The sequence below is a fragment of the Penicillium daleae genome, assembly GCF_028827525.1.
Source record: "Penicillium daleae strain IBT 16125 chromosome Unknown utg000008l_segment0_segment0, whole genome shotgun sequence".
In the NCBI taxonomy this organism is placed as follows: Eukaryota; Fungi; Ascomycota; class Eurotiomycetes; order Eurotiales; family Aspergillaceae; genus Penicillium; species Penicillium daleae.
This window is the reverse complement of record NW_026623156.1, coordinates 3,147,531-3,173,146: the sequence shown is the minus strand read 5'-3', so window position 1 is coordinate 3,173,146 and position 25,616 is coordinate 3,147,531. Positions and strand designations below refer to the sequence as shown.

At 51.0% G+C, this 25,616-nt stretch overlaps 7 protein-coding genes across 7 annotated transcripts; 4 read left to right on the top strand and 3 right to left on the bottom strand.

Moving 5' to 3' along the window:
• Window positions 1-834: 834 nt before the first annotated feature.
• Window positions 835-2,604, top strand: N7458_009666 (cytosine permease; the record flags this gene model as incomplete). The annotated part of the gene is made up of 3 exons (XM_056913048.1): window positions 835-1,101; window positions 1,196-1,412; window positions 1,502-2,604. 3 exons carry the CDS (start codon window positions 835-837, stop codon window positions 2,602-2,604), a joined length of 1,587 nt encoding a protein of 528 aa, XP_056761897.1.
• Window positions 2,605-2,819: 215 nt separating this feature from the next.
• Window positions 2,820-4,596, bottom strand: N7458_009665 (cation diffusion facilitator family transporter; the record flags this gene model as incomplete). Its single annotated transcript, XM_056913047.1, has 9 exons — window positions 2,820-2,960; window positions 3,008-3,363; window positions 3,422-3,653; window positions 3,707-3,864; window positions 3,922-4,002; window positions 4,056-4,203; window positions 4,253-4,297; window positions 4,360-4,409; window positions 4,515-4,596. 9 exons carry the CDS (start codon window positions 4,594-4,596, stop codon window positions 2,820-2,822), a joined length of 1,293 nt encoding a protein of 430 aa, XP_056761896.1.
• A 653-nt stretch (window positions 4,597-5,249) lies between these two features.
• Window positions 5,250-5,944, top strand: N7458_009664 (DUF4396 domain-containing protein; the record flags this gene model as incomplete). The annotated part of the gene is made up of 2 exons (XM_056913046.1): window positions 5,250-5,589; window positions 5,652-5,944. 2 exons carry the CDS (start codon window positions 5,250-5,252, stop codon window positions 5,942-5,944), a joined length of 633 nt encoding a protein of 210 aa, XP_056761895.1.
• A 425-nt stretch (window positions 5,945-6,369) lies between these two features.
• N7458_009663 (uncharacterized protein) lies at window positions 6,370-6,684 on the bottom strand (the record flags this gene model as incomplete). The annotated part of the gene is made up of 1 exon (XM_056913045.1): window positions 6,370-6,684. The coding sequence occupies one exon, from the start codon at window positions 6,682-6,684 to the stop codon at window positions 6,370-6,372; it is 315 nt and encodes a 104-aa protein (XP_056761894.1).
• A 344-nt stretch (window positions 6,685-7,028) lies between these two features.
• On the bottom strand, window positions 7,029-10,326 carry N7458_009662 (uncharacterized protein; the record flags this gene model as incomplete). The annotated part of the gene is made up of 5 exons (XM_056913044.1): window positions 7,029-7,935; window positions 8,005-9,105; window positions 9,160-9,733; window positions 9,807-9,895; window positions 10,304-10,326. The coding sequence occupies 5 exons, from the start codon at window positions 10,324-10,326 to the stop codon at window positions 7,029-7,031; spliced, it is 2,694 nt and encodes an 897-aa protein (XP_056761893.1).
• A 719-nt stretch (window positions 10,327-11,045) lies between these two features.
• Window positions 11,046-13,758, top strand: tif35 (translation initiation factor eIF3 core subunit g; the record flags this gene model as incomplete). The annotated part of the gene is made up of 5 exons (XM_056913043.1): window positions 11,046-11,638; window positions 12,571-12,693; window positions 12,763-13,387; window positions 13,455-13,626; window positions 13,706-13,758. 5 exons carry the CDS (start codon window positions 11,046-11,048, stop codon window positions 13,756-13,758), a joined length of 1,566 nt encoding a protein of 521 aa, XP_056761892.1.
• Window positions 13,759-22,027: 8,269 nt separating this feature from the next.
• On the top strand, window positions 22,028-24,510 carry N7458_009660 (uncharacterized protein; the record flags this gene model as incomplete). The annotated part of the gene is made up of 5 exons (XM_056913042.1): window positions 22,028-22,037; window positions 22,175-22,385; window positions 22,837-22,886; window positions 22,959-23,055; window positions 23,121-24,510. The coding sequence occupies 5 exons, from the start codon at window positions 22,028-22,030 to the stop codon at window positions 24,508-24,510; spliced, it is 1,758 nt and encodes a 585-aa protein (XP_056761891.1).
• Window positions 24,511-25,616: the final 1,106 nt, after the last annotated feature.

The window sequence follows — 25,616 nt, the reverse complement described above, 5'->3', positions numbered from 1 at the left end:
TGAATGGTGATTCTGGTTGTGCCCGTAAAGGGAGGGTGATATGCGAGTCAAGCTTTCCACGTCGGCGGTTCCCGTTGCAGGTGCAGCGTGTTCGAGGCTTGGTTGAGATTGTAGTTTCTTGGCTGGGATAGAATGTCCGACTCGGATAGTCAGATACCAGTCACTACTCCGTATGGAATCTGGAGTACCCGGTAGATAATGGTCATGGATAGGCGGTATCGCATAATAGCACCAGTCAGAGCAAGTCAGGCACGCGGCAGCTATCGGAGCGTATCTTTCACAGCATCTGGTGCGCACGGCTCTTATCGGGTGGTCCGACCGGCCAATGCGACTGGAAGCGAAGAGAGCGCAGGGGGAAACCGCGGGTTTGCTGATAAGCGGGATGAAGCTCGGTCGAGATGCTCATTGGATCGCGATGCTTGCTGGCTGGTCATCTTTCTGGATAGACCCACCGGGCCAACCCGGGCAAGGCTTGTCATTTGCTTCTTTTCTGGAATTTTTCTTGGGGCCCACGCGACAGGTGCCGGCTATCTTTTTTTTCGACTCGCCACTGTCCCTCGCGACCGGTGGGGCGACGCGCACTGGCACAAGATTTTTGTCAACTATATAACTCGCCTGTCCCTGGCAGTGGAACCGAAAGAAAAAAAAAAAAAGAGAGAACGATGTGAACGGTCTTGACTTCCTTTCCCAAACCCCCTTCCCCAAATCCCAATTCCCCCTCGAGCCTGCGGTGCTCATACCTTCCTCCCTCGGTGGAATAACTTCGCGTGAACTTTTTTTCACGGTTTTTTCTGGTTCCTCGAACGAAGATAAAAACCGAATCCCGAATCCACCATGCTCGCCAAGTTCGGAATGGGCTCGCGGGCCGACATCGAGAAGGGCCCCGAGGTCGACAATGCCCTGGCCTACGATAGCAACAGCAACGAGAACTATGACACTGTCAGCGATGGCGCGGTCCCCGGCGAGAGCTTCGAGTATGGAAACTCGCTCTACGCCAGGATGCAGCGCATCGCCGGCAAGTTCAACATTGAACAGCGCGGCATTGAGCGCGTGCCCGAGAACGAGCGTACCGATACCTCCTACGTCAATATTGGCAGCATGGTTCGTTGATCTTCACGGGTTCTGGCGATATACTTCTATACCGTGGGAACCATGTCTTTGGAACTATCCGACTGACTAGAATCCTTCCTTGCAGTGGCTGGCGGCCAACATGGTCGTGAGTTCCTTCGCCATTGGTGTTCTCGGAAAGTCGCTCTTCTACCTGGGCTTTGTCGATGCCATCCTCGTGTGCCTCTTCTTCAACCTCCTCGGTGTCTTGACCGTCTGCTTCTTCTCCTGCTTCGGTCCCGCGTTCGGTCTGCGCCAAATGGTGCTGTCTCGCTTCTGGTTCGGCTGGTTCCCCGTGAAGTTCAGTAAGTGGTATCTCTCGCAAGGAAAATGGCGATCGCGAATTGCAATCCAAGAAAATACAAGAAAGCTAACGTAGCTTCCTCTCCCATAGTCGCCATTCTCAACGTCCTGGCCTGCGTCGGCTGGTCCGCTGCCAATGCCATCGTGGGCGCGCAGCTGCTGAACGCGATCAACGGCACCGTCCCTGGTTTCGCCGGTATCCTAATCATCACCTTCTGCACCCTCTTGATCACCTTTGCCGGATACAAGGTTGTCCACAAGTATGAGAAGTACAGCTGGATCCCCACCTTTATCGTCTTCCTCATTGTGCTGGGTGTCTTTGCTCACTCCGGTGACTTTGTCAACATCCCCATGGGCGTCGGCACCTCCGAGCTCGGAGGCTGTCTCTCCTTCGGCTCGACTGTCTACGGCTTCGCTACCGGCTGGACCAGCTACGCCGCCGACTACACCGTCTACCAGCCCTCCAACCGCAGCCGCCGCAAGGTCTTCTTCTCCACTTGGATAGGCCTGATCATCCCCCTGCTCTTCACTGAGTTCCTGGGCATCGCCGTGATGACAGCCACCGCCCTCAACGACGGAAACAACAAGTACGCCACAGGCTACGCCGAGTCCGGCAACGGCGGTCTGATCGGTGCCGTCCTCGAGCCCCTGGGCGGCTTCGGCAAGTTTTGCTTGGTCATCCTAGCCCTGTCCATCATCGCCAACAACTGCCCCAACATCTACTCCGTCTCTCTGACCCTGCAAGTCCTGAGCCGCTACACGCAGCGCGTGCCCCGCTTCATCTGGACTTTCCTCGCCTCCTGCGTCTCCCTCGCCATCGCCATCCCCGGCTACTCCCACTTCGAGACCGTCCTCGACAACTTCATGAACTTCATTGCCTACTGGCTGGCTATCTACTCTGGTATCGCGGCTGCCGACCACTTCGTCTTCAAGCGCGGTTTCCGCGGCTACCACCCAGAGCACTACGATAAACCCGACAAGTTGCCCCTGGGTATCGCGGCGACGATCGCGTTCTGCTTCGGTATCGCCGGTATGATCAGCGGTATGAGCCAGACGTGGTTTGTCGGACCCATTGCCCAGCATGCGGGTGAGCTGCCGTATGGTGGTGACGTGGGCTTTGAGCTTGGTTTCGCCTTCTCCTTCGTTGTGTACTGTGCTTTGCGGCCGCTGGAGCTCCATTTCTTCGGGCGGTAGTTTGGGACGGGGGTTTTCATGTATATATTTGGGTTTTAAATGGGTGGGGAGAAAGGAAGGGTTAAAACCTTGGGGTTATTGCGGGGAATCTTAGGATTTGTATTGGATATAATAGTTAGTACCTAGCATTGCATTACATTTATTATGCATTGTTTAAGTGGAAATAGCTCCTTATAATTGAGCCTGCATTTGCATGATCTACAATTTTGACAATCTCAATCGTAGTCAATCACTCTCTTCGTATTCATACACTTGGCACACCCTGCCTCCGACAACATACACTCTATGTACTTTTCTCCAAACACGAGCACGGGTATCTCCCCCCTCAACGACAACAGGTCAAATCCAGACACAAACTCCCACAACCAGTCTTACACTCATTAATCGCCCGCTCAAGACTCACCCGCCTCTTAGCAGCACGTTCTCCCTCCCCGACACCCGTATCCACCGCAGAGCTATGCGTTGATTGGCCCGTCGATACTTGCCGACTAGTATGAATTTCCGGCTGCAGCGTCACAGAATGAATACCATAGGCATGGAAGCACTCCCGAATCGTCTTGGCCAGACTGTCGAAATCGGCGACGATGTCGCCGTCGAGAACGACGTGCGCAGAGGCAAGCGATTTGGTCTGGTTCAGTCGCCAGATGTGCAGCTCGTGCACGGCTAGGACGCCGAGGACTTGTTCTAGGTCGTGTTTGACGTCGTCGTGGTCGACGCCTTGCGGGGCACTTTGGAGGAGGATGAGGCCGGAGTGTTTGACTGTTTTTGTGTTAGACTCTTGCTTGTTATGCGAAAAGGGGTCTGGGGAAGAACGTACTGAGCGGGATGGAGGAGGCAAAGATCATGATGGCGATGCCCATGCTCACGGCTGGATCGGCGTAGAATCTACCGCCGTAGTTGGCGAACCAGATTACTGCTGCGGCGATGATGACGCCGAGGTTGTTCGCGCAGTCGCCGATGACGTGGATGAGGACGCCCATCATGGCGAGGTCCCGGTGCGGTTTGTGGGAGACGTTCTGAGCGTTGACGAGGTGTTTGTGATGGATGTGCTGGTCGAGTTAGCCTCTGGAGTGAGCGATGGCTCGGAAAGTGCGGTGCTTACCTTTCCGTCCATTAGCCTGACTGCGTCTGGATCTGTGTCTGTAGAGGCTTCAGGTGCGGAGCCCTCGCCACTGTCTGTGCCATGGGCATGGCTGTGACTGTGCTCATGCCCGTGGTTGTGGCCGTGGCTATGACCACCGCCATGATCGTGTCCGTGGTCTACGAGCATGTTAGCATATACAAGCACTATTTGAGGGGACACCGCGTAGTTCATACCGTGCAGGAAGAGCACGCTAATAAGATTCAGGCCAAAGCCCACACATCCCATAACCAAGACGAGCTTGGGATTCTCGACGTCTAGTATACAGTTAGCATTCTCCATTCATATTGCACCAGCGATAAAAACTCACGTTGCAGGGAAATAAACCGCTCGATGGATTGCAAGAAGACACTGATGCCCAGACCAAACAGTAGGACTCCATTGAAAAAGGCACCCAGCAGCTGGATTCTTTGCCAGCCAAACGTAAGTGCCTTCGGAGGATCTGTTCTCTCGGCAACCTATGTCAAGTTAGACCATGTGGGTTGAATTTCATTTGAAGGTACTCACGATGGCAGCAACAAGGGCGATGATGAAGCCAACTAGATCATTCAGCTTGGGCATGTCAGTATGCTTTCTTCAAGCGTGTTCCTCGCAAAGCTCCAGCTTGGACGTACATAATGGAAAGCATCTGCTACCAAGGCTAGTGAATGCGTGTAAAAACCAACTACAGGATGCGATTAGCTTCAAAGTTTATCGCTTAGACTCCGCTTTCGACGGTCCCGTCCAGTTTGAAATGCAAACCGAGGGTCGAGTCAAAGAGAATACGTACCTGAAATTTCAGCAAGGAAGAAACAGAACGAGATGCCGATGACGGCACTCAGTCGCTGGATGCGCGAGATTTTCAACGCCATGGTGAGACGTCGCTGGTGTTGCAGAACTGTGGAGTGGAGAGGCTGTAGCCTGTGGGAATACCAAGAAGGTAGGAATTAAGGTTTGCTTCGTAGACTGGGGGTTTCAGCTCGTGTGACTCAAGCTGGACGGCTTCGAGGGGGATGAAGGGGCAGGAACGCATCAAGCTGAAGTGGAGGACGAGTTTTCAAGTCTGTGTTTCTTTCATGCGCCACAGAGAAGAGGATTTGGGAAATCTTGGAAGGGACATCAACTCTGGTAGAAGTGCGTGCCTGAGGCCTCCTGCCAAGAAACCTCGGCGATCGCTTTTTCAGCAGCGCAGTCACTGCAGTGGGTACCGCCGACGACCAAAAAAGCAAATCCAATAAAAGACTCGTCACGCCCAATGAGATGGGTTGAAGGCCCAAAGGACACAATAAAAAACACGGTGATCAAGTAATGCTCGTTTGGAGTCCTTCAGACGAGGCATTTGTGCTAGCTTCCTCCGTGTTAAGACTCACCAGAATTCCGCCATATACAAACTCGCCAAGACCCCAGACGCCCTGCGTGATTTATGCGTTTTTTTCCGGATCCAACTGTATAAAACTATGCCGATCACACCTAGCCAGTCCAGTTGCTTGCATGTATCGCATTTCCTTTATCAGACATATTGATCATGAATCAAATAACCCGAACACCATGCCTCCGACAAGCCAGATTTGCGATTTTTTATAGCCCCTTGGGGCCTCGATATTTTGCAAACTCCCTACCCGCACGAGCCTGCCAGTCAAACCAAGAGAGCAAATCTAATTGCCAGATCACAACCTCCTCTCCCTCGGCCAGTCCTCTTTCAACATTTTCTCGGGCGTTCTGGGCATGTCGCTCTACATGGAGGAGGGCTGGCATCAACACGCTGCGCTGTCTAATCGGCTGTACAGTAGGCGATTTCTCTGCACTATGGACACTGCAGTCTTACTATCCAGAACTCGGAATGAACACTATCATGTTAGCATCCAGTGCGTCACTAACCCCTCGCCCACTCAAAATACGTATAACTCATGCTAACACTCAACTCCAGTGGCTTCCGGAATCACAACATCCATCATCCTCGAGACGATCCTGCTCCGCCGTGGTGCTGACCAGCTCTCGTGGATCATGGCTGCCCGAACTGCAATGGGAATGAGCATGGTATCCATGCTAGCAATGGAAGTTGCCGAGAATGCAGTCGATTACCATTTAACCGGTGGAGTTGTTGCGTTCGAGGACCCCAAGTTTTGGGCGGCGGCCGTGTTGTCGATAGGTGCTGGGTATCTGGCTCCGTTGCCATATAATTACCTGCGTCTACGGAAATATGGGAAAGCGTGTCATTGAAATGGGGGCGGAACTGGTCGAGGCTTCGTGCCTATGTATACTACTGCGAGGAGGTGGACATAGAAATCAAGGATCGCAATTATTAAGAGGGCTTTGAACATATGCGTACAATACATGGATTCGCTTTCGAACAATGAGAATCTGCACAGATTCAGATGCCTCATGCAGCAAGTCAGCGTCTTCACTTCCATCGCATACATCGAGAGTCACGTGCGGAGTCGTGGCTGAGTAGATGCGAGATAACAGGGATGCATAATTGTTATTGAGGCCACTAGGGTACACGAAATACCAAATGGGAAAGAGAAAAATTTGAGTGCGACTAGGATCATTTTTCGAGCTCACTTGGTTCGATAGTTGCTAGATTGTGAAAAAAGAAACATATTGACCATGGGCATTATCCACTCGAAATAGCAAAAAGCTTCAGATCAGCTGGAGTGCTGCTTGGGGATGACAACTTGGAAGTTGCCGTCTCCAGCTGCTCTCTTCTGGAATTTCTGGGAACTGCCAGCATGATTCGATGTCCATGGAATGTTCTGCATGGTTCGATTCTGAGTCATGTTGTCGGGCTCGGGCTTGATAGAAGGACTTTGATCTCGAGAATCTGCGCTCCAAGCAAGCTTCAGCTTTTTCAAAGGTGGGAGACTCTCCTCACAAGCCTTGACTAGGAGAGTCCCCTTGGAAACCAAAATATCATGCTGATTATTCCCCTCGACTCGATATAGCGCGGGAAAGATAGTCATAATGTAATCCCCAATCACGGCATCGTCAGGTTAGTAGAAGAACTTGTCGATGGTGTCTCTTCAAGGAGTTTTGCCGTCAATAATATCATGAGCCCGGAGATCAGCGGAATTTCCTCCCGTTTGCCGAATGGGAGCAAGTTGATGAATACGAGAGTATCCACCTGTATATGTTTGCTACAAAATCGCATGGAAGCTTGTACTCAAGCTTTATCACAAGAATATCGAGACACGCTCTCAAAACTAATCACATGCGATACAATACGTGGTTAAGGTCTTTATGTATCCGTTAGGGTTTAATATCATTCCTTTCATGATACCTCTATAAAGTTCCAAGACATCTAGAACTAGGCATACAACTTCGTCGTCGAGGGCCTCTCAGCCTTTAATGAAGTGAAACAGCAATGTCCCTTGCTACCCCCATCCTTACCGAGTTGTTCCATCACCCATGCTGGTGATTTTACTGTTTCGCCCCACATCAACCGGTCCATCGCCGCAGTCTCCAAATTTTCGTCCTGGGGTGGATGGCAGGCAGCACTAATAGCAGCACTACAAGCTCCCGCCAACGGCATGTCAGATTTGAACTTTCGAAACGACAAGCAAACCAAAACCACTAGCATGAAAGCCCCAACCAGCAGAGCCACGAAGAGCGGCAATGGAGAATATGCTAGTGAGTTGACTGTTTGCCCTCCTTCCCCTCCATATGCAGAATTTGGATCCGCAGAGGCAGATCCAGATGGTGTAGCGGTTGAGCTCAGCAGACGGTCCGGGCCCCAATCAACCTGACCTCCTGGTCGGTACGGAATGAGCGTAACGTAGAAGATGCTCTGTGAGACTAGCCAGTGCAGAATTGTATACATCACCAGAATCGGCACAGAGTACTGGTACGGGATACTGAGCCAATATGTAGAACGTTGCTTGCTCCCCTTGACCGGCCATGTAACGCGAAGTGATTGACGCGATGCCCCGTAACTGCTATACTCTGCTGCGGCCACCATGCTAGTCAAAATGCTATTATAGCAGTAATAGCAGATGGTGAGGATTAATTGAGGGATATTGGCTATTATAACCGAGTTCAGAATGGGCAGCTGAAGGCCCGGACTGTCGATGAAACTATATGTGCTTGAGTTGATCTCTGACCACCATTCCCGGAGGAGGCTGATGCTGAGAGCCGAGTCTGAGGTATAGTCTAACCAGTCGCTGACGATGGCTCTCTGAAAGAGGCATGCCCCTGCGGCGATGAATGCCAGGCACCTGGGACACAGAGTTGTTAGCTTCCTTTATGAGAACGGCCAAGTGTACTAATCCATCTTGAAAACTCACAGAATTACGGTTACCGAGCTTCTCATGACACTTGGGGCTTGTATCCAACGTTTTCGGCGTGAGAGTGGCTTGTGGATTATGGTGGCAGATTCATAGTTGTCTTCTATGACACTTTCTGCCCCTATTGCATGTGGTGGGATTAGATTCTTCCATTTACCCCGGTGGAGGTCAACACCGGAGATCCAGCACATCCCGACCGTGGTAGGATCAGGATTCGCGACGAAAGATGCCACGGCATCGCCAAATGTAAGCAGAGGAGCCGATTGAAGGCTTGTAATTCGAGCTGCGAAGAACATGGCCACCACTTTCGCGAGTGTCGTCAGAGCAATCACGATGCAAATTGGGGGACTGTACATCAATCTGCAGTGCTGTTCAGCTCGAACCGCCAGACATCCATCGATAGTGTATTCATCCCAACGCATGCTGTCGCCACAGGTGATTGCGTTTTCAGCCTTGACGTCTTGTATATCATGGGTGTCGATGTAGTCGCGGACACCTGCAATCGTTTTGGCAGAGCCGCTATTCACCCACCCCATCACTTCACCAGCGTGCGCGCACGCGGGGCGCTTGCCACCTTCACCCACGCAGTCCTCTATCGATGAAATGTTGTATGAGTAGTAAACCGGCCCACCATCGACGTGTAGGGTGATTTCATCTGAGGAGTAGCCGTTCCCCCATATCTTGTCGCCATAGGCTGCATAACCGTTCGTGCTGAAATGGTCTACTCCATGGCTTTCACCTGTTGAGATTGAGCTCGGCACACCCTCCAATACCTGCACCGATAGAATAGCATCATTACCCCCATCACTGACGGAAAGCTCTGGCGTGAGCGCGACAAGTGCTTTGATACCACGCTGGTTAGTCTGGTTGAAATATGACATACACTCCCGGGTAGAGATATGATCGTAATTCTTGTCAGCGATGATGGTGGCAAAGTCGGACCACTTCATGTCACCCCAAATCCTGTAATTTGGATACACGAAGCATTGTTCCAGTTCGGGCGTGGTCATATTCCAGATGTTGTCCGGGCTAATATCTCTAGGGGCAATGATATATCCAAACTCGTTCGTGTTGACGGCTTCGAAGATCATAGAATTGTACCTTTCAATATCATGTTAGCTTCGGCCAAGTTGCACCGGACTCAAAAACACCCACAATAAATGAAACGGGGTCGCTGTGATCAGGAGAACAGCCCACAGCCCTAGACGAGAGCGCTTCATCACGAGCAAATTGCGCAGACTTGAACACCCGATATCGAGCCACCGACGTTTCGCATGGGCTTTGTCGATGTCTTCCCTAGTCGGCGCGACAAGTGTCTGCATGCAGTAGTTGCTAGCACCAAGGATGCATGTGCTCAATAGGTTGATCATAAGATGGAGCGCAATTGACCATCGTTTGGTCAAAACGCAACTGCCCTCGTACATTACTGAACCGCTGGCAAACCCGCGCTTGTCGGGATATCTGCTGGCTAGGCCAGTGACGATAGCGACGAATATCAAATGTAGAATAAGGATCACTGCGGATCCTTTAGCACACAGAAAAGCCCCATCGATCCATGAACGCTTCGGTGGTTTTGAACAGGTGCCATCCTCTGCGGCCAACTCGCCGTCGGACGCTTGCTCCCGGATAAGGGTAACATCTTCATCAATTCGAGCCTTTACCTTCGATTGATGCTTTTCTCTGGTAATCGATGCGAGCAAGAACGACTGTGGTGACTTTTTCCGGTCTCCTGTAGCTCCGATTCAGTCTCTTGTTGTCGGTGGAGTGGGACACTGCGATAGCGCTGGCGCGAAAACACAGACTGTAGCCCAAGCCAAGTCCCGCGTATAGCGTCGCTGCCCATCTTTGAAGCTTCAAAAAGCGACCGGTCGCATTGTCCTCAGTCAGGACACTAGGGTCGTAGTTGTAGAACCAGTCAGGTCTTGGGGGGGAGAGAGGCAGGAACTATCCAGCAACGGGGACATTGTTGGGAGGGTCTAATGTTAAATACTTCTTGGCCCATAAAAAAAGAAACAGCTAGACGACGCGTCGTGCCCCTGTGGATTTTGGCAGCGCTGGCAGACATTGGCGTGTTTCTTAGCGATCGCCGCGATGTATGCGTTTGGCCCCAGCGCTAATCCGCTACTACGGTGGGCCTGAGTTCCGTGTCAGGGTCTGCACCTCACTAAGGGGCGGAGAGCAAAAGGGGGCCAACACCTTCAAGAAGGACCCACTGGGGGCCAAATCCATATGACCCAGTCAGGGACTCTCTACGGCTATGAAGAATGAGGCTCAACGATAGGAAGAAGTTCGGACATACGAGGAGTCTGCCAAACGCGCCATGGCGGGCCGTAGGTTCTTTATCACAGAGGAGGGATATGTTGGTTTTGCACCCAAAGAAGCAGAAGTGAATGATGTAGCGGTTGTACTTTTGGGCCACAGGGTACCTTGTGTGCTGAGGCCGAAGGCCAGTCCTTGGAGCTTCGACTTTGTGGGCGAGTGCTATGTCTTCGGGCGCAAACCAAGCCGAGGCAGTGAGGCACATACATGTTTTGAGACTGCTGGCCAAATTCCCAAAGCGCCACTGGGGGATTTCTTTATATGGTAAGTGCTTCGGGTGTTTCTGAGGAGGGGGGTTCGGGAACCCCCACAGGTTGGTCCACCGTTGGTCCAGGGTCTGAGTATCATAGTGACAACGATCTTACGCTGCCAGAAATCGAGGTTTCGTGTCATTTTGCAAGGGGCTGAGATGTCTAGGTGACCTGTCAGAAATTCACATCATTTCCGAGCCAGAGGCTGCGGCAATTCATGCTCTTCGGGCAAGCAGTCCAAACAATCTCCAAGTCGACGACACAGTACTTTTGATTGATGCTGGAGGAGGGACAGTCGACTTGATCACTTTCACAATCGAACAGCTGAGGCCCGTCCTTCGCCTGCGTGAATCAGCAGCCGGTACAGGAGCATATTGCGGGAGTTCGTACCTGAACAGGCGGTTTGAGGACTTCATTCGGCGAAGATTGGAGTCCTTGTCAGGTTGGGATAGTGACACTTTGGAGCAGGCTATGGTACGGTTTGAAGCCTATGCCAAGCGAAGATTTGCGGGTGATGCGACGGACATCTTTTCTTTTCCAGTTCCTGGAATAGATGATGATGAAAGCCTCAAAGTTCGTCGGGGATTTCTTCGTGTCACTGGGCAGGAGATGGGAGGTATCTTTTCACCGGTGCTGGATGAAGTTCTCAACCTTGCGCTGCAACAGATCAGGGTATCTCAGAGTCCAGTCAAGGCCGCACTCGTCGTGGGAGGATTTGGACAGAACCCATTCCTTTGTGATCACCTCCAAGCAAATCTGCCCTCGGGTGTCAAGGTTCTTGCTCCTGATGGATGGACAGCCGTGGTCAGAGGCGCTCTGGCCAAGGTACTCTCGGAAGTATCTCCCTTGGTCCACCAGATCTCCATTACATCCCGTGTCGCTCGGAAGTACTATGGACACACGAAGATTGTTCCATTTGATCGTCGCATACACGATAACAAGAAAAAGTACGCACACGCTCTTGAAAGACGGAATGATTCTAACAACTTCAGGTTTTGGCACGACTACCATGGCAAATACTATATATCTGTGATGAATTGGTTCATTTGCAAGGTGAGTTTTGAGTGTACTTATCTAGGGATATTTATACATAAATTTAGACATTTCAGGGAGATGCAATCAATGAGACAGAACCAGTCATCACCAAATGGTCCAAAAAAAAACCTCGAATCAGAAGGCAGGCCCACAACTTACCAGCAAAGCTTTTACGAATATGATGCGCTGGAAGATAGCGATCCGCCCATGTATTTGACACGCAGTAAGTGGTATTTGCTCGAAAATTCATTAGACGCATTGACCATGTAATTAACTCAACTCCCTAGGCATGCGACGCTACGCCACTCTTAATGCCACACTTGATCCACGGCTCCGTCTTAACATTCCCATCAATCGTGGAGCCGACAAGGAGAATTATTTTGTGTTCAAGTATGAGTTCCATGCTCATTACTTCTCTGCACATTGTGATGTTTCGCTCTGGTTTGGGGGAAAACACCATGGTAGCGTCCAGATTACGTATCTCTGAAGCGTATCTGGTCGCCAACATCTCATGACGGTTGGGTTTTGCAGGATCAAGCTGGGGTTTCCTGAATTGCTTTTAGGGATTCGAAATTGAATGAAGGGCGGACGGAATTGGGCATTAAGAATTTGAGACAGGGCAAGGCTGAAACGAGGTTTCGAGATTGATATCCATGGATGACGTTTGAGATACTCCCAATTTTTGCCCTCGGAGTTATCGTACAGAGCCGCTAGATTGGGACTACCGCCTGTCGCTTATTGGAAAAGTGTAGACATGTAGAAAGTTGAACTAGTGACCAAAAAGAGTACATTCTAAGATTTCCAGCTATCAGCACCCTGAATGCTCAGTCCTTGCACGGATTGCTTGTCTTGGTGGCCGCTTGCGGTTAGACACGATGTGGAGCGAGTCCAGAAGAAGCTCTGCGCCTCGTCAAACCCCCGCGGAGGGGCAGGCACAACTCACGTGACTCTCTTTCACCAGCCACGGACTGCGCCACAGCAAAATCGCCGCGAATGAAATCCACAACGGATTCGCCTCTGAAGAAATCCCAGAATTGAGCAGTTGCCGCATCACACAACCACACACCATGTCTCGACTCGGGAAGTGAGTATTTTCGTACGCAAAATTTCCTAGAATTCGTGACTAATTTTTTACCCTCTTTCAACCATACAGCAACGCCGACTGGGCCGATGATGATGAGTACGATGATCCCTCAGCGCTGCCCGCAACCCAAATTACCGAGAACAAAGACGGCACCAAGACGGTCGTCTCCTACCGTTTCAACGATGACAACAAGAAAGTGAAGGTCACTCGCAGGATCAAGGCCACCATCGTCCGAGAGCACGTCAACCCACAGGTCGCCGAGCGCCGGTCGTGGGCCAAGTTCGGCCTCGAGAAGGGCCACGCGCCTGGCCCCTCCTTCGACACCACCTCCATCGGTGAGAACATGGTCTTCCGTCCCAGCACGAACTGGAAGGCTCAGGCCGCCGATGCCGAGAAGAACCCCGAGCAGGGCTCCATGAAGGACCAGCTCAAGGACAAGAAGGTCAAGTGTCGTATTTGCAGCGGCGAGCATTTCACAGCCCGCTGTCCCTTCAAGGACACCATGGCTCCCGTCGAGGAGTCCACCGGTGGTGCGGATATGGACGCGGATGAGGCCGGCGCTGCTGGTGGTCTGGGTGCTGGTTCTTCCAGCTACGTTCCTCCTCACATGCGTGGAAAGGCTGGTGGTGCCGCTGGCGAGAAGATGGGTGGTCGCTTCGAGAAGGACGATCTGGCTACTCTCAGAGTTACAAACGTATGTGGTTGCACCTTGAGTGGAGGTTTCTGGATCTATTCTAACATATCTTCTTTCATCTCTACAGGTCAGCGAGTTGGCAGAGGAACAAGAGATGCGGGATCTGTTCGAGCGGTTCGGTCGTGTCACCAGAGTGTTCCTTGCCCGGGACCGCGAAACCCAGCGGGCCAAGGGCTTTGCTTTCATCAGCTATGCGGATCGGGGCGATGCTGCTCGCGCTTGCGAGAAAATGGACGGCTGTACGTGTTCATCCCTTTCGGGGCCATGGTCTTGGTCATCTGTAGATATCCCAACTAACCATCTTTTTCTTCGTTGCAGTCGGCTACCGCCACCTTATTCTTCACGTCGAGTTCGCCAAGCGTACTACTTAGATTCGCTTCTCGTTTTTCCTTTCACGACACATTTTTGGCTGGATTCTCTTTTCTTTTTTATCTTTCAGGCGGGCCTAGCTCTATGCTGAAGCCTCTTTCCCTTTGAAATGTATGATTGATTGATAATGATGATTACCAAAAAGACACCCACCATGTCAGTTACTTGCATTCGTCAGTCTATACAAAAGCAATGGTTCAGAGATTCTTGCATGATTTTGCTCGGCGTGGGCCCTTGGTTGGCTTGATATCCTTGGTATAGACGTGCTCGAACAAAGCTGTTTTCTTCATGTCCTACACTGTTATTTACTATGGCCGGTACCCATTCTGCTGGATTCGCCCTATTCTCGTGGCGACTGTCAGTGTATGAAATGTGGCGAGCCCAGGACATAGGTCCGCCCAACGTTGTAGTGTGGACACCAGTTACGAGGAAAGTTCCAAAATGTATTTACAAGGCATTCATGGTCTATGGACTATTATTCCTGTTTACAAGGCTCTGCTTCGGTCATGGCCATCGCTTGACTAACCCCCCATCACCTAGAAGCGTCTGAACTACACCCCAGCTGGAAAGGCTACATAAAATTCTCATATGGCTCCTATACATTAGCCGCTGATACCCTTGCAACATAACAAGCCAGCTGCCCCATACGAATGACAAGGAACCCCGTCGCCACTCAAGGGGTCCTGTCATCCGGAAAGACCATGACTCGAAAACGAAACGGGTAGGACCTGCAACAAAGCCGTAGTAGCATAGCAGTACGGCGTACTTGACAATACACTTGTCTCGTGTTCGAGGCATAGACAAGGATGTATCTGCACCAGCAACGAAAAGGTAAATGCCAAAAGCACGCCCGAAATAAACGTCCCAACAACGGCTAACGGTCGCGAGAATCAAGGTGTACATCACCTTTCCCAAAGGAACCAAGGCAAGGTTACGGCCCCCAACTGCATGGTTAATACGTTATCGACGCCCAGATCACAGATCCTGTACTTAATTGCAACGGCGTAGATCTATCAGATCTTGCGCAAGTCCGGGCTTGTCCTACTGTAGTCCTTCTGGCACTGTCTGTATACAACCCACTCTCCCAAAAATCGCGTTAATTTCCCGGTCTCGAATTGGGTTGCATCACGTAGTATCGGTGATTCCTTTAGGAAAGAGACTTGGGATCATGGAAAAGCTTACCCTGGGAACCAGATATCGGCTCTCGGCCCCGCCGAAAGAGGCTCCATCGACAGGGAATTGAGCAGATTTTTTTACCTTACCTCGCCTTCTTTCTCCTGAATTACCGTTTCTTCTTTTTCGGTTGTATTTTTTGTTTGGCGTCGTGTTGGGGGCGCCCTTGAAAGCTTCAGCGGATTACTAGGCCACCGAATTTCGAAAGCTTCGCCCCGTCATGGCGGCATGCAGTATGACAGGACGACACATGTGAAAGGCGTTCGTGATATTCCGAAGTCCCAGTGTCATCGCAGAGGGACCCACTATCGTGAGATGGCTCGAGGCAATCGACAAGAAGGGTATTTCTTGCCATCTTGGGTGCCCTGTCGGCTTCGTGCCGTTGGGTAGGTTTAGTCTTGGCTTTCTCATCGTGCGACGAGACCTTACGCTAGGGTTGGTTGCCGCGTGTTGGGGATTTGCTGGTGGATGATGCGCAGGTTGCCACGGCTTCGGGGACGATGGGAAGTCGAGACGTTGTCGTTGACAGGAGGAGACGTTGCAGGTATGTCTCCATCTGGTCTGCATGTCCAATGCCATGCGAGAAGTGCGTTGCCCTCCTGACAGACACCTGGGGGGAATTCCGGTCGCCATCTTTCCAATGATTGTTGATTTACGCAGTGGGATCCTTGTTCAGTCGACATTAGCTGTTTTTCGTCTCTTTCTCTTTTTGTTCATGTCGGCAACAGAAGTCCAGCTACTTGCCGATTCCCCTTGTTGATACTGCTTTCCAGTCCTTTATGTTAGGTTATTGTGAGTTCAGCTGGCAGGAGATTCCATTCAATCAATGATCTAGGATGCAGTCCCAGCGATTACCCAGTTGAAGCTCCCAGCTCGACCCTCTGATTGGACGTTCGAAGAACATAATAGGTGTTGCAAGAGCCGCTGCGCGACTCCTCGAGACCACGACAACAATGGCATAGTGCAAAGCACTGGGCAATTCTACCAGCAATCGGGTTGATTGTCGCCCCAAGTAACCCTTTCATCTCTGCCATACGTGGTACGCAGGTAACGCATCACAGAACCTTGTGTGCAGTCGGGGAGATGGCTTCAAAGTACGGATAGGGAGAAAGTAGCAGCTGGACTTGAGTTTTTCCTCGAAATCGAGCTAGACAATTGAGAACCGCCATTAGCAGGACTTCTCTCGCGACTCTGGTAAAAGTCAAAATAGAATGCCAAGGATATACTAAGGTTAGCACGAGACATCCTTGCGATGCGGTTTGCGACCAGGGTCGTTGATTCAAGGCTTGTCAGTGTACCGCACACGTGGTTCTTAGGCCTCCTCTTCCTCTGCAAGCCATCGTTCCCGGCAAGAGGCAGGGTACCTTTCCTCCCCGTCAAAGTATGGTCGTGGTCGTTGATGTCTCAAACTTTATTGTGAGGGTCCAGAAAGGGGAGAGAGAGCCATGGATCTTGACGAGCTGATGAAGACGCGAATCAACGCCCCCCGAACCCCCTTAGTTCCGGCCGTGAGAGCGGATCAGCGAACGGTCTCCTGCCTAGTTGGTAGAGACCCAGGTCGGAATGAGCCCAGCAATGCCGGGGCGCAGGTCTGAAGTGCTGACATGGGGTAAAACTCCAACGCGACCAGGGCAGGACCGTTGCGGACGATTGGGTCTCTTGGATGCCTCGGAGGCCCGGGATCGACGGGGGTCCACTACGGGACTTCCCAAGACCCATGATCAACGGGCATGAGGAGCTAGGGTCATGGAAAACAAGGAGACCGCAAATGGATAGTCTGGAATATCACCGGCGGCGCCTCCTCTCGGTATGTATCCATGCAAAGCTTCATCGCTGGCCTATGGTATGTGATGTTGCGCCCGGAGTGTAAAACGGCCTTCCCCCTCCTTTTCTTGTTCTCTCATGCAATCGCGTTCCCGATGTCCCGAAGGGATGTCCATACAGAAAGAGTTATCGCCATCTTGGCCCTGACGCGCAGATGCAAAGCTCGGGGAGGGGGGGGGGGGATGTGGGGATCTCCTGCTTCTCCTTCCTGTCCGACACCTGAGCATCCGGCCAGGTGCAGCCCGGAAATGGGACGCGGAAGAAACCATGGTCTACCATTGACTGCTGACAAGGGCCTGTCGTACAAAGGACCAAAATGGGAGGATTTCTGTTGTCACGATGCGGCGGAATAGTAATTTTCAGTGTCTGTCGTATTTCCATCTTGTCCTTTTTTTTGCTGTTTTGCAAAGACGCGGTCCGATCCTGGGGCACGTGCCATGTCCAGCCCCGACGCTCGAGGGGAAATTCAAATCCAGTCAAGGCAAGATGATGGGGATTATCTCAGAAGAATATGCAACTCGGAACAGCTCCAGAGGCATCACAGCTAACTATCGGATGATTAGAACCTTGGTTAGATTGATGAGTGCAAGCAGTGGTTGCTGGGAGCTTTGATCCACTAAGAAAACTCAAATAGTGGAAAAGGTGGAAGGAGAATGTAATTGCCTCGAATCTAATTCTAATAATAAGAAGAAAGCAGAATAATTAGCTTCCGAGACTTGCACATTTCTGGGAAACGATGGGAGAGGTACCTGCAGTCGAACCGAGACTAGCGCAAATTGAGGTTTCTCCAGCTGGAGAGGCTGAACCCACGCCGAGACTCGGCCGTCGGACAATTTTCCTTTCGTCAGGAGAGCTTGTTCTCTTTATGTATCTCACACGATGCCGAATAGTGTGCAGTAGGCTGTCGCTGGACAGCTGGAGAGCACTGGAGCTGTAGAGCTGTACCCAAGCACCCTCTGGTCGCCTCCGAGTTTTGTGATGGATCGGAAATGGTGGAGCCCCGCGAGTTTGGGCGAGTGGAGTCCGGCACGGGGACGGGAACGGATGTGGATCGAAGGATCGATCTGATCTTCGATCATGAAGCCTAGACTAACTGTACAGTGGTAGAAAAAGAAAAGCTTCTAAGCTTCACTAGTTCCTGAGGAGAGAGATAAGATGGGGATAACTAAACGAGTTTGTAAAGAACCCCGCTTTGGAAACCGTGCAGAAGAGGATTACTACCTTGGCGCTTGATTAAAGGAAAGCACTATAGCACTATCGCCCTCTCGCACTATCGCACGCTGGAGCTAGTCCCTGGCCTGTACCGATCGTATCTGTACCACCCCCCACAGCTCAGCAGCACTTACACAACGCCTCCTTGGTCAAAGGGCAAGTCTGGAAGAAGTCCTAATTGTCTTTTAACTCTCTCAGGACTCGACTGGTCTTTGGTTCACCGCCTCCCCCGCACGTGTCGTGGCATCTCCCAAAAACGCAACAATCACAGCTGATCCTCCAAGAGTCACTCCACATTCCTTCACTACGTCAAATCGCAGCCAGCCACGGTCCATGGCTGGCCGAGCATCGGCCTTGCTGCCCCTCTGGGAGCTTGGAATGAGAAGGTGATGATGACCTCTTCATCATCCTGCACCGATTGCCGAAGTCGGTACTTTTCTTCTCGGCCCCGAAACACACCAGCAGGTGGTCCGTGAGGAGAAAGACCAGCTGCACAACATACCCTCCATAACCATCCTCCCGGTGATGGGCTAAACGAGTGACTGGTTCCCCTCCCCCAAGTCGATCGATGACGCCAACGATCCACCAATCAAAGACAGATCGGCTGCTTTTCCAGCACCTTGCAATTTGCCATCTCAACCAACTAGCTTCCTGCAGGATGGGCCGATCGCCCAGCCACTAACGCGGTTCTGTCCACCTCGACACGATTGAGGAGGAAGGGGGCGCCCCCACTATCGAGTCTAGGATCTGTGGGATCTATGAGTGCCCACAGTCGAGAGCCCACTTTCCCTCCCAACTGCACCCACTAAGGGCCTTATTATTCGGCCCCAACGAGTCCATCAAAAGAAATGAATCGTTTCGGCGACAGCTGTGGAGCTCCATTGTGCAAAATGCAGCCTGGTACGGACCGCAAGTCTACCGGGCTTTCCCGTTGCAGATGCGTCAGACACGCCTTTCTTCGGTGGCCCCTCTCTTGCTCTCATCTACTCGATATTTGGTGGGGGAAAATGTTGAGAGCTTTCTCGCCGGGCTTGCTTCGCCCCAGACTGGCCTTGGTCACGTTGGCCCACTGGAATTCCAGGCGCCCGGCCTGCCCTCCCCGACTACCCTCTGTGTGTGTACTGTGTTTGAAATAGTGGAATTGGCCCCCATTATCGCCTTGGTGTGCGGCCTTAAATTGTTCATTCGCTCACCAGTCAAAGTCTGTCGGTGAGAGCACTGCCAACATGCACGACGCAGCTGGTCGAATGAAAATTGCCGATCGTTTAGCATGCCCTTTCGTCATGCAAGCCTCTTATGCTCGTGCCTCGACTACATATTTCTTCCCTATGAAGAAATGAAGAAAGTTGCAAAGAAATTTTCCAAAAAGAAATAAGGAACCAGAAAAAATGAAAGCCCCGGGGACGACTCCGAGAGGTCTCTGAACCCCAGCCTCATGAATCTTGGCTGGGCTAATGGACTGATCCTTGGAACCGGGCGAATGACGATTTTCATGTGTATTTGTTATTCACCTCCGGGGGCTCTCGTTGGCCAGCGCGGTTTATTTTGGCCTGCAGATCCTCAAGGTTTGATACATCATCCACTTGTCAGGCGACTCTGGGGAGGGGGAAGAGAGAGAGCCAGAGAATGAGGAAGTCTGCACGGCTATCCTGGGGGTGTGATCATCTCCTCTATCCTTTCTAGGTTTCATCTTATTTGGATTTACCTGCAGCATCCCGCTCTCTCGGTTGTTCGCGCTGGGACATCTGACTTCATTCGGGAGAGCGCCCCCTAAGGGAAAATACATCCAGCATGCTGGTCATTCGCCCTGGCTTCACCCCAAGGTCTTGATGTACAGGCCGTCTTGAAGGACGACGCCTTTTACCCACCTTGAACCGGCCAGTGTCCGTGCAAGCTTCTCCTCGGCTTCTTCCAGGGCTCGTAACATGGAGATTCTGGCCAATGTCATGCTCCTTGAACAATCAAACTGTCTGGAGCTCGGGCCAATGATTCGATGCTACAGTTTCTTTCCCTATGGAGTCTGGCGCTCCACCGAGGTAGTTTACAGTTGTCGGGGTACAGGGGTCTTGAAGGCCTCCCAGAAAAATAAAAACAATGAAAAAGCCAAAATTTTTGGAAAAAGGAAAAAAAATAAAATAAACAAAAATAAAAGATCGGATCAACAACCATTATGGAGATCCTAGTCCGCTACCATTTATGGTTGGACCCCTAATGCAATGCTGCCACCCACTTGGAGGTAGCGTTGCGGAATACTACGTATTGTCCACTGTCCCTGGCAGGCCCAGAATCCCAGCTCTTTCCACAGGAACTCGTGGCGATAATGGTCGCCTCTCGGCTGGGTCGTTGACCTGACCTGAGTCTATTTTGGGGTGGGGGGCAGCAGCAAAGAAGGTCAACCTCTGCTCTGCCATACCTCCTTCGACCTCAAATCCAGCCATCCAACAAAACCGGGGAGGAAAAGGACCAGACATCCAGAACGGGCTCGACCTTACCAGGGTCCATCGACTTGGGAGTATTCTCTGGGGGCCTGGAGTACTTCTGTACACAATACACCGAGGAGGGCATATTATCACGGCCGGAATCAAATAACATCAATTGGATGCGCACCCTTCGGCCACCATCTTATTCTCTTTTCTCTTCGCCCCGTTCTCCTTGTCCGGCCCAGCCACGAAACACTCGCCTTCCTCCTTTGCCCTTCAAAAGGAAGTTAATCTGATCGCTCAGGGAATCTTGCCAAGGGAGAGGCTGTTGCGCGTGTGTCGGGAGAGGAGAGGGTATTTTCTTATCTGAGAAAGGGACCTATAGCCTCTCGTCCCTAATAGCCTCTTTCTTTCCTCATTCCCCTCTTCTCGAACAGTCAAAGGTACTCGGCAATCGACGGTGGCCTTGATTTCCTGGGATTCCGGGGGAGCTCGGTAGTCCATCCAAGTTAGGGTTGCTGTACTTGCAGCAAAAACCTGGTGGGCACTCGTCTATGCTCGTTCTCATCGGCCCATGCCAGTTACCCTTTTTTGTCTTCCATTGCCCGTGAAAGTCCGCCTTATCGTGATTAACTTACGGACGCAAGTCACACTGGATTACATCAGTACGTTTTGATCTTTTCCGTCTCTTCCATTTCCCTTCCTTGTTCTATTTACATGATTTTTATATTTCCATTATTATTTCCCTTTTGGTATTTCCAATCCCCGTTTCTTTCTCAAATTGTATTATTGTTATTTCCTTATTCCTTTTTTTCAACTTTGTTTCAGAGCTCTATGTTTTTTATTTCTTTTATTTCCTATCAGAGTGTGCTTGGATCTTCATGATCTAGTGTTTTGAAGATATACTCTGGACTGTTTCATTGAACCCGGAGAACAATGCCCTATGACCAATAATGTGAGGGTCTCCCAAATAGGAAGGGCATGCTCTACTCGTGACGCATCCTTCTGGCCGGGTCCAGCATGGGCCCAGAGATTACTGCGCTTCCGCGTTTCCATCAACCGCAGGCAGCTTCGCACGCTCGCCTTTCTTCAAGACATGCTCTTATTCTGGCCTTCATCCACTGTGCTTCTATCTTCTTCTCCTTGTTATAATCCTCCTCTCCCTCTCTTTCTCTGTGCGTGGATGCTTGTTCCTTCTCTTTACTCATACGCCCCCATCCCACTTACGATATTACTCCGCTTGAAGCATCACTACTAGCAATATCTCCTGCCCTGATCCTATCAAGCCACCTCTCTTTTCCCGTTGTCTGTTGCAAGGTCCACTAGAACTCGGAATTCCGGTTTTTATCTCATCTTCTTTCTTTAAGTACCCGCCACAAATCCCTATATTCTCTTTGCTTCTCGCCGAAAACCTCTGCAGGACATCCTAGCGGAGTTATGTGAGCAACAGCCGCCAGGGAGTGGAAACAGAAGAGTCACATCCTGGAACCTGGTCAACTAACCCGGCCCATTGCTCTAGACAAAGGTGCCACTCGCCACTTTGGAACATCAATCGCAAAGGCAAGGCTTGGGCGTGTCGCTCGTGTTACCTCACCTGGTGATATTTCAGGGTCCTTGAGGCACTGGCATCAGTACAATCAGAATGAATACTTGTAAGTCTCCTGGTGTGCACTTCTTGGTTTCTATTTCCATTCTATGCCGGTCTTGCGCCGTTTCCCTGGGAGCTCATATCAAAGCCGCCAACCACTTTTCATATCTCAACTATACACTCCTACTACTCGGGACGCAGCTAAAGACCTCCATCTAGCTACTCTCCTTTCCGAGCCTTTTACCATGATGGACTGCCCCGTCACCACTCATGGGGACTATATCAACTCCCAGGTGACAGGGTTCCCAACCGATGAGGACGACAACGACCAACGAGTCGGAGGGCTCGCCTCCATGCATGTCACTAACGGCGTGCGGTACCACGCACCGCAGTCTGCGATGCAAGACTTGCAGTACGTTATTTTTCTTTGGTTCTTTTCATTTCGTTGCCGCAGTTTCAATCTGGACTACCTTTGCACTCCACTTGGTCCTCCTTCAACAGAACAACGACATCCCTCCCCTGGTCGCTGCGCTTCCTCCGGGTCCGGGCAGCTTCGACTTTAGTCCAGCCTGTTTCGGTACCTTCCATACTGATCTGCTGCGTGCATGCGTTTTGTCCGATGTTTCTGCCCTTTTCTATCTGAGCTCGTGTCCGCGTCCTTTATTGTTATTTTTTTGGGCCAGCGTCTTGTATTGAGCAGCCTGCGGGTTGATTTCCGTCCTTTCACATCATGGTCTCTGTGCTGTCCCCGGATAGCTATGAAACTGTGTTCATTTCTACCTGTCTTTTTGTCCTTGACGCGCTTGTCTCTGATCAATTCAGCGGTGATGTGCAGTGCTAAACCGATTCTGTCTACCTTCTAGTTATCCCAGCTCGGCTGCACTCGCTATGACTCCTCCTGATTCCTGTTCTGGTATGGTTTGGTCTTTGATTCATTGTGCGACTGTAGCTGATCTTCTAACTGACTGCTTTGATACCCACTCAGACTCGTTCTCCCCAACGTCAGGCCCTCTATTTCCTCATATGGCCCAGCACCAACATCCCTTTGATCGAATGCCAGATTATCGTCGAGTACCGTCTCTGTGAGTTGGCATTTCCAAGTAACTCATGGATAATATAGACTCATTGGTTTCCCTTCTACGTTTAGTCAGCCTCCTACCGGTATGTCAGCAGCAATGCAAAGTCCAGTGCACTCTGTGAGCTCTATATCGGCATTGATGGGACGCAACAATGCCTATTCATCCTCATATGCACTTCAGCGAGGCATGGGCTTGCCACTGAGCGGAATTAATGATGTTTCTCGTGGTCATGGGTATTCAGGCACTCCTCGAGGTCTGGATGTTCTGGAGCGAAATCAGACCGCCCTATACCAGCAGCCTCAAGTTGAATCCCCACAGCGTCCGCATGCACCGATAGAAGCACCACCATTCGAAGAGACGAGTGTTCTCGAGTCAATTGTCGCAGACTTTGGAGGCACCCAGCAAACCGTCAAACCTGAGGTATATGCAAAGATTGGGCGTGGTTTCTTTCCATCTGATAACAAGTGGACGTGCTACCGACGGAATTACTTTGCTGTAACCTGCAGCTTCAGTTTGCATCCATGGCCATCGAACGTTCCTCTCTACATTCGCCATGCGGATCAGACCCTGGAGCCGATCCGTGGCTTTGCCATGTCCATTTCTGCCATAGTCAATGGGCAGTATGGAGAAACTCGAGAGCTCATACAGCATACTCCTAAGCGGGATAAACAATCAGAGCGCGCACCTCCTCGAGTGAACCTGCAACCCTCGCCACCCCAATCACTCACATCAACCTCCGCCACAAACGGAACTCATGGTTTCCCACTGGGATCACAATCGTTGGACTACAATCCCTCATTCGCCAGCGCAGCTCAGCCTCCACAATCACACATGTTTGAGCGGATCCAATTCCAAAAAGCCACAGCCAACAACGGCAAGAGACGCGCCCAGCAGCAATTCTACAACCTCGTCGTCGAGCTGCAAGCCGAAGTCGCTGGTCCGGTTGGTGGAGAACCACAGTGGGTTCTCATTGCCCGTCGACACTCACACTCAATGGTCGTGCGAGGTCGTTCCCCGGGTCACTACAAGGACGGCAGACGCGATAGCACCGCCAGCATGGGACCGGAGGGAGACAGTGGAGATGGCAGCGGTAGTACGCTCCCCCACGTAATGGGACAAGCAGCACGCTCTCACCTGCTTCTGTACGACACGCCTCATCGGGGAAGCCTGCCCTACAGCCGAACAGACTACCGCCAGATGCCGACAGCCGAGCATTCGCCATTGAGCGATAGCCCGCTCGTCTCATCATCTTCCTCGTCTGGCTTCGACTATTCCATGATCAACGATACCATGAATCCTATGGACACGCTGAAGCCCGAGTCCTCATTGGACCCCTACCAGGACCCATTTACAGGGGTAACCAGTACCCAGCGCACCAGCACGGGCGGGTTTGATCCTGTCTACTCAACCTACAACGGGTACAGCACGATCCATAACACGCGTAGTCTGTGCACCTAGATCGAGGTACAAACTGGCTAGCCATGACGAGCGATGAGCGAGACTTTCTTTTTTCAATTTGTTCGCGTATTTTCCTTGCATTTCAATCTTCTCAAATGTCATTTAGGTTTCGAGCGAAATTATGGTTTCATTTGCAACGAGATACTGGGAAATGGGATATCACGGACTGGTGCAGAACGGCGCGGGAGATCGAATATGAATTCATTGCCTCTTGGATTTTCTTTCTTTGTGTGATTATTTTTATTTTTATCTTGGTTTTGAGCTTATTTCCATATTACTTTTGCTTTTTACTATCTGAACTTGAGAACTTCGGTTTCTTCTCAGTTTTTATCTTTCTTCTATCGCAGATTCGATAGTTTGTCTTTTCTTTGATTGGGCTTCTTTGAAAAAGACTGGGTTTTCAAAATTGTGTTGATCTGAACTGCTTCAGTATCGAAGCTAGGAAGCTCCTAATTTGCAGTCTTTTGGAGAGAAACCACCACTTTCTACTTGAATTTTCACTTTTTTTGCCATGTAATTCAAAATCTATAAAAAAGCAATCTACAGTATACTATCTCCAAGATCATTTAAAGTCCTGCTACCTACTCCTTCTTTCCGTCCGTGTCTACTACCACTATTCCTAGCCCACTCATAACCCTTTTCCAATATACTATGCAGAAAAGAAACACTCAATTCCCCGATTCGCTCTGGTTGCCAGGGACCGTTATTCCTGCGGTCCTAGTCCAACTCCCTATCCTGTCCAGCCTGGAGGAAGGGATTCACCCAGTCCCAGATGCAATGGACATGGGTGGTGATCTTCCATTCCTGTCCTTCCCTCCTATTGGCTCTGCTGTTCCTTCCCCAATACATCCTGGTCCTACTTGCAGTGGGGAATATGGTTTAGTCCTTAGTACTGTAATTTCTCGCATGGAGAGTATGATTGTCGAGTACGCGGATTAGGAGGGGCTGGATAACTAGTGTGTTTCAGCGGGGCAATGAATGGGGGACAGTTGAAAGAGAACCAGGGTGGCGCTGGCTGCAGAACGGGGTTTGCTTTTTTTCCTTCCTTTGGAATGGCTGGGTTTAGTTAGTTACTCTTAGGGCTCTGGAGTCATCAAACGAGATAA